We start from the raw sequence: 7953 nt of genomic DNA on the forward strand, positions 1-7953 counted from the left end.
AACGATAGCAATTACCACTTTGCCCAGATGAAAACACGTTTGATTTGATTTAAAGTGGGGAAAGTTTATTAAATTCTAAGTATGCAGGTAATTGGGAAGAGGAAAAACAGTTCGTGTACAGGAGACACTAAAAGTAATTACTATAAGCACTTCTCGCATTAAATCTCTAAGGTATGTTGCACTGTGTATAAGTGGTGCTTTATGGGGCAGAGAGCCTCTCGAGCATTGTTCGTTCGTCGTTCACCCTAAATCGTGTCATTTAATATTAACTGTCTATCGAAGGAAAGGATAAGCGAACTAGCTTCGTAGTAGCATCGTTTAAATTGGAATTTTTACGAAATCTGGTGCATCTACTCGTACGTATGTGTATATTTTGATATAAATGTATATCTCCGACGACATCCTAACCTACCCAGACGTTTTATCTCGATAAAGGAATTTCCAAGGCTAAAAGGGGAAGAGATTTGCACATGGACTTTGTCTGCGGGAGAGACTTACATAAGACAAACACTTAATCCTAGACATAGTTCGTGATTAGACTTTCTCACAACGGATGTTCTGGCCACGCGCCTCCGTCGGGCCTAAATCTCTGGCAGCGTGCGAAGGCATTTGAGTAGGACCAAATGTACAATTCAGTAAAGTATATATACGTTGTCTGTACTCTAGGGTGTGTATGTATATATAGATATATATTTATATATATATATATGCATATGGATCTATAGTTGACCAAAACTTTTCATAATCCTAAACGAAATGACACCAACAACGACTTCGCCAATCTACTTGAACAGCCAGCGCAGGATCAGGCTGAAGGCCAGCCCGATCAGAGCGTAGATTAACGACTTGATCACCGTCGACTGCGAAACGCCGCCGCCCAACATATGAAGCGAATGCGCACTCATGTTACTAGGCGGGGGCGAGTACTGCATGCGCTCCAGGCGCCGGCTGATCTCGTTCAGCTGTCGGGTATGCTGCTCCAGCACCCGGTTCACCTGGTCCACGGCCAGAGTAAGTCTACAAAAGGGATAATCACAATTAGATATGAAATTATTCTCAAAGGTGTTCGGTTTAACAAACTACTCACTGCTTAATGGCGCTGGAGGAGCTGCGCTTGACCGCTCCCTGCGGCGACTGACTGGAGTCAGAGTTGGTGTCGCGCGGCGCCAGCACCAAGCTCTTATTCTTGGCCTTGGGCACCGCGGAGCCGCCCGACGGTAAGGGCTGCCCAGCTGGCGATTGTCTTTGGGTGCGGGATAATGTCTCGATGGAGCTGCGCAGGGGGTGGATCATCTCGGCCCCATGGACAATGGGCACGGACTTGTGACGCGTCTGGGTCAGGACCTTGAACTGGCACTCGTACTGCCGCACATCGTTGCGCGAGTCCCAGGGCCGCAGATCGGCGTACTTGTACAGCCATTGACCGTAGCTGTCCAGCTCGAAGAGATCGGGCATATGGACAGAGTCGGAGCTGAGCCGCTCCTTGGCATCAGCTCGCTGGCGCTCCTCGAGTACGGTCTTCTCCTCTGTGGCGGCAACCTGATCCTCATTGGCAATCGCTTCGGAGACTCGCTGCCACAGGCGCTGCGATTCGTTGGGCTCTTGTAGGTCCAGCGGCACCATGTAGCGGGTGAGACGCTTGGAACGTGTCTCAGCATCCACCTTGAACAATACCGTTTCCTCTCCCGTCTTGGAGTCCTTTACGCGACACTCCTTGTCCCAGTGACCATTGATGGTGGCCAGCGTTTCCTTGCCCAGCTTGATCTTGCCGACTACCACATTGGTGGCGTCCGCTCCTCCGAGGAACGGCTTCAGCTTGAATTCCAGCTCCGTTCTGTAACCGGTGTTCTCACACTCGATGTTGATCTTGCCACCCAGCTCCATGGAGAGCGTGCCCATCAGGATGCCCTTGCAGTGGGCGTACGGCGTTGTGGCCGTGTAACACTCACCGCGCGGCAGCAACGTCATTGTGGCAGCGCCCTCAAGCACCGCCGAAGTGCTGTTGCCGTAGAACTTCGATTTCGCCAGGATGGAGCAGGTGATGCTGAAGCCGTCCTCGCGGTTCGTTACGTAGAATGCCGACACGGGCGGATGGTGCGACACCTGCTCTGCAATGTAAAAGGTTCGGCTGCCACTGGGATGCTGCCAATAGCAACGGAACCTCTCGCCCAGAATCGGATTGTAGGGCTTCTTTAGGCCCTTGGGTTTCTTGTAAAAGCTGGACAGGTACCATTGCACTACAAGCTTCATGCGTGTGAACGCGTCATCCTCCTGAACGGCCCTGGGATCGAAAAAAGATTACTAGTTGATATATCGTTGATGTTATGGGTACGCTAGGAAAACGCACTTTGAGAGCAAGTCCGCATGGTAATACGAGTCGGATAACTTGTCCAGGAATGAGCGGGGCTCCAGGATAAATGTGGGTAGTACTACCTTGCTCAAATCCATTCCCGGTCGCACCTGCTTGACAATGCACCAAATTAGGCTCTTGTTCTCCTCTGCCAACTCCTCTACCTGCTCCCCTTGCTAGAAATAAATATTAGATGTTGGTTAGGTCAAATATTCGCTTTAAAGAACTTGTTAGCTCACCTCGCCAAACTCCTCCTCAGTGAAGGGCACATACGAGGTCTCCACACACTGCTGATCAACATCAACGACATCCTCCTGCGCCGGCTCTGCCGGATCCGATTCGGATTCCGACTCCAGACCAGACATGACGGCATTGGGTGCTTCATTCTGGCTGTCAGCGTCCAAATCTGAAAAGTCATTCGAACAGGTTATTGTAAGGGCAGATAAAAATAAATCACAGACATTTCTCTAGCAGCCTGAATCTGGCGAAAATCAGGGTAGAATTTCCCGCCCGACGCACGGGCACAAAAGCAGAATACTGTAAAGGGTATTTAGCGCTAGGATAAACCATATGTATGGATCAAATCGAAGATAAAACTTGGGATACTGGGTCCCAATGCAAGGCGGTGAATATACAAAATAATTTTGAATATACAAAATAATCTCTGATGGTAACTAGCTAACTTGGGGGGAGAACAAGTTGGAAGTCTTGAAATTAAACATTTTTTTGTTATAACAAACAGAAACTATTCAAAGGCTTTGAATATCATAATAAAATTCAAGATTTATAGTAACTGCTTCTTGTTCATGACTCACTAGATTTACACTTTACAAAGATATGTAAATTTACAATAAACAAGTTAAAATGTATGTCAGTCAAGAACTATTTAACAATCAAAATACAAAATCTTCTAATATGCTTCCCCACAAATAATGAACATCTAAGTAAAACAACAGCAAAGAGGGGCGTTTTCACCCTTCACGTTCAGACGAAAGCGCGGCATCATTAGACAATCGGGCGGAGCGCTCACAGGACGCAGGCCCGTCTGGCTGTGGTTATAACCCTCGTCCTCATCCTCGCTAGAGCTGCTGTTGCACATAGTAGCTCCCAGGGACATGGACTTGCTCATGGGGCTCAAGTGGCGCCGCTTGCGCTGAAGCAGGGTCAATCCGACGCCCAGGCCCTGCTCTGCACTGGAGGCATCGCTGTACGAGGTCTTTCGCTGCTCCGATTGATGGCCGAAACGTGGCAGTCGCTTGGTGCGCTCCCAGTTGCTAACGGCACTGCTGTAGAGCTGCTGCAGCAGTGGAGTGGGTGTCCGCGGTGCGGACAGGCTGGTGTCGGAGCGCGAGGTGTCCACCTCGGCCGATGGCAGTGCCAGGAACTGCGCCCACTTACCGTGATCGTTGAAGTGCTTCTCGTAGTCCGCCTCCGACCACTGCGTCTCGTGGGAAACAGGCAGCGGTTCGCCCATATAGCTGGACGTTGGAGCAGTGCCCGTACTGCTATTCGAACGCAACAGGAGGGCCGAACATCTCAGGGACAGCTCCAGGGCATCCATCCAGCACTTGCCGGCCGCCTGACTGGGAGCTCGAAAAATCAGGTAAGCTGTTGGCAACGGCTGGACCACAGCACCTTAACGAAAGATAGTTAATTAGTAACTGCCTCATAAGAAGTTTATAAACATATATTCTAAGTAAATAGATACTTCCATAATATCACAATGCAGTACAACAGTTACTTTAATAAATGAAAGCTAGTAAACATAGCGAAGTATAAACGAATCTTTAAACATCTTTTTACCGATGGTTTCCTTGTCAGGACCGCGCGGCGCCCAAATGGACTGTTCCAGGGGATGGAAGAGCTTGAAGCAGAAGCCATCCTTTTTGCTCGGGCGCTCGATCACCTGGCAGGAGGTGAGCATCACCGTGCCCACCCAGTGGCTGCTCTTGGTCTTTTGGCTCTTGTAAATCAGCAGTAGGCCAGGCTTCAAAACGCACCACAGTTTCGTCCAGGACTTAAGTGTGCCACGAACCTAAAAAGGGATTGACATAACTAAAATGCTAATGGGCTAATATCATTTAGACTCACCTTTAGCCAATCTGCCAGCACTATAACCGCAGGATCCTGCAGGGAATTCATCAGCTCACTGGCCACTCGTTTCTTCTCCCGCCGGTAGTTCTTCCTCTGCGCCTTGTAGGATTCTTTCCTGTTGAGTTTAGCGGCATCAGCAGCTGACTGTGGATGGTAACATGTATTAGATTGAAATTAAATATTTATAATAATACTAGCTTTGAAACCTTTGTCTCCCTGCAGCAGTGAAATATATTAATATACTTCAAATGCATTGCCCTATTTCGTAATATTGCTCGCTTTTCGGTAATATTTTTTGCATGCGCTTACGTCAAAAGTTCGGCTACAATTGCCCATTAAGCTTTAAATGTTCTAGGGTGAAATCCGAAACGCATTGTTAATCTAATTAGCATTTATAATTTGCTTAGCTACCGAATAAAAGTAAAAAATGTGTCACCTTTATGTTAGAATGTGACACGTGGCATGTTCGGGAACCCAGGCGGCATACGAGTATTTCTTACTATTTATCACACCGCCAGCCAATCGATTATAACTAAATTAGACAACAACGAAGCGTAGCAACTCTTATCTATGTGCCCTCCCCATAAATAACCCAGATTTCATACACATACGACACGGTTTAACGGCTCAAAATTAAAGTTATATATGTACATAGATATTACATATTACTTGCCTTATCTGCCACATTGCCATCCCGATTGTCTGAGGCCCAATTGGCGATTCCTGTAATGCGAAAGATCATAGTTGTGTTTTCTGGTTAGGATCCAAGTATCATGGGAGTTGTGTGTGTACGAAGTTTGTGGCAAACATGATGATTTGAATTCGGAATTCCGAGAAGTATCTAAACGATCTAGCAATGAAGGAAGTAGTAGACTTATATTTTATTACTTTTTTGTTTGGGAACTTTTCCATCGCCTATTTACGAATTCGAAAAAAACCAGAGACCAAACAAAAGGCACAACAATGGGGAAAAGCGCGAAAAGTGCGAAGCATAATCAACTGAAAACAGAGAGGAAAAACGCGCACAATATCTCAAGGTGCGATGCTCAAGGGGGCAGCGGTTTATTTATTTTACAAATATGTTTTATTTTATTTAGCAAGATACACATATACACTCGCTACAACCTCATCGGGGAAAGATGCGCTCTGTATCTCTGAGGTCTTGGGGTCTTGGGGTCTTGGGTCTCGAGAACTCTCTGGCATTGTCAAGTATCTGGCACTTGCACTTTAATCATCACCAAACGACCGCTGCCCTCGCGTCTTTCGCATTCTTATTAATTATTTTTATTGCTCGGCTATAAATAAAGGCCTCCGAAAAGAGCCAGTCTCTTAGTATGCAAAACCAAACACACATATGCGCGTGAAAACTCGAAGAATTAATTATAATTCCCTTAAATATTGTCACTTGCTTTGTAGGAGATTCATGACCAGGCGACGCCGCTCCAAACTGTATTTCCAAAGTGCGTTTCTATTTATTTTTGCATATTTTGTTTTGTTTCGCTCATTCACGTTTCACAGGTCGGCACTACATGGCGTATGCGTGATGCGAGAACCGATTCAGAGACGCCGTCCACTCTGCTCTGCTTTATTTTATTTTTTATTTATATTTTGTCTATGCCTTCTTTTATTTTTGTTCAATTTTCTGCCTGCCGCTCGTCCGCTGGCCGCTCGCCGATGATTGAGATATATTGAGTCTGCCGCTCGCAAGGCGCGCACACAAAAGCACCAACACAACAAAAGCCCCAGGGGCAAATGACAAAAGTACCAGGGCAGCGCAGCGGCAGAGGCCCACCAGCCCACCACTTCGGCAATTATCTGGCTTTCGTCATATATTTTTGACAAAAACCGAAAGATATAGCGATGTTTGCCAAGACAAAATATCTGAAATGAGAGGATCATCGCCGTCGCCAGTTCGCAACACTCACGCGTAGATATATAGATACTTTGTGTGCTTTTCTGCTCAGATAACGATATCAACGCCGACTGCGCTCTCTTTCAAGCACATATACATATATCCACACGAGAGAGCGGGATATATACGGGACTATTAGCAACTCTAACTACTATATGATCTCACCATCAAGATGTTTGAGAGTGCTAGACCCCCTATAAGGCGGATTATTTGTGCTTCCGCGCGATAAGATCATTTTAACCTATCCCAATGCGGAGCTTTCACAATTGAATGGAAAGGAGGATAGCTTCCAATATTATCGCATTTAATTTAGCAATAGTAGAGTAACTAAAGAAATAATGTATGTTGCTTGTGTTTCTTTTAAATCAAGATATATATTTACAAAAACCCAAAACCTAGAGCCAATCTAGCCAACTCCAGCGCACAAAAAATTCCAGAAAGTTATAAAAACATTTACGGGACCAGTAAAGATAATAATTCCAAAGACTTACTACTTATTTTCTGGCCTTACTGTTTGACAACGTTCTATTGACAATGAATAAATGTGGCCAAAGCCCAAGAAACACCTGCAAAATATATCATAATTATGCCATTCTGATAATGCTTTTTTGGGCCACCATAGGTAGCAATCCCTTGACACCTGTTGAATATTTTGAGGGCCTTGAAGTGAAAAGGATCCCCAAAAAAGGCCAGGTGTGCAGAGTTGATATCTAAATACTCACTATTACTCATCACTGAAATCAGAACATGTCTGTGGATCTTATCAGCCATAGATAAGGTGAAAACGTTTGCCGGGAGTGAAATGACTTGTCATATCTCGAGTCCAATAGATCAGGCACCGCGCGGATGACTCAATCGATTTTTCTAAAACCCCTTCATGGCTCTCAATCCTTGACCATTATTTTCTTATGATTAAAACCGGTTACGGTTTTTCCATGTAGCGGCCCATTTAGTTCTTATCACAGAGCAAAACTTTCGGGTTGTAAAGCTGTTATGAATGTTTTAACTTTGGGTTGATAAGATATGATTGCCATGAAAGCATTTATCCATCCACATGGGGCAAAAGTTGAGTGGCGGGGCACTTTAAGCACTATTAATCATACTCTCGCACCGACCAATCGCAAAATTGTTTGATAATAATGCGCCAAAAACAATGGCACAAAAAAGCGCAACAAAAGCTCTAAACAAAAAATACCAAAATGCGTCACACGAAAATGGAAACGCATGGCTGGGTTGGCAAAGGGGTTCTCTTGGGTGGGGAACTCGTGGCGAATCCGCCGCCATATGGAAATGCATAGAAGTTCGCCGTTGGCCAGGTTCTATTTACTTGGTATGCGGGTCAGGTGATAACCATGAGCATTACGAACGTGCTAGTTGTGGAACTAAAACATGGAAGGAACTTAAATTTCAAAACCCCTCGATCGATAAATGGGTCTTGGGATCGTGCCGATCGAATAGGTTAATATACTTTTTATTTCCGATAATGGATGCTTTAAATGCGGCGGATGTTGTATAACCCAATAATTGATCAAATGTGATGATTAATAATTTGAATTTTGTGTGGGAAGCAGTTGGTGAATATAATTCTAACATGCGA

General features: G+C 45.4%; 1 protein-coding gene across 3 annotated transcripts; it reads right to left on the reverse strand.

The window, feature by feature from the left end:
* Positions 1–43: 43 nt before the first annotated feature.
* On the reverse strand, positions 44–6109 carry LOC116800175 (oxysterol-binding protein-related protein 8-like). Of its 3 annotated transcripts, XM_032727016.1 has the most exons (9): positions 5854–6109; positions 5118–5167; positions 4442–4588; positions 4154–4385; positions 3749–3985; positions 2590–2756; positions 2348–2526; positions 1088–2281; positions 44–1017 (listed from the first exon to the last, which is right to left on the reverse strand). In XM_032727016.1, exons 1-9 carry the CDS (start codon positions 5867–5869, stop codon positions 783–785), a joined length of 2457 nt encoding a protein of 818 aa, XP_032582907.1. In that variant the 5' UTR covers positions 5870–6109; the 3' UTR covers positions 44–782. The 3 variants fall into 3 exon arrangements, with proteins under 3 accessions (XP_032582907.1, XP_032582906.1, XP_032582908.1); XM_032727015.1 differs by lacking the exon at positions 5854–6109 and having other exon boundaries at positions 5118–5201; XM_032727017.1 differs by lacking the exons at positions 3749–3985; positions 4154–4385; positions 4442–4588; positions 5118–5167; positions 5854–6109 and adding an exon at positions 2812–3095.
* Positions 6110–7953: the final 1844 nt, after the last annotated feature.

Source organism: Drosophila sechellia, unplaced genomic scaffold (assembly GCF_004382195.2).
Source record: "Drosophila sechellia strain sech25 unplaced genomic scaffold, ASM438219v1 U_169, whole genome shotgun sequence".
In the NCBI taxonomy this organism is placed as follows: domain Eukaryota; kingdom Metazoa; phylum Arthropoda; class Insecta; order Diptera; family Drosophilidae; genus Drosophila; species Drosophila sechellia.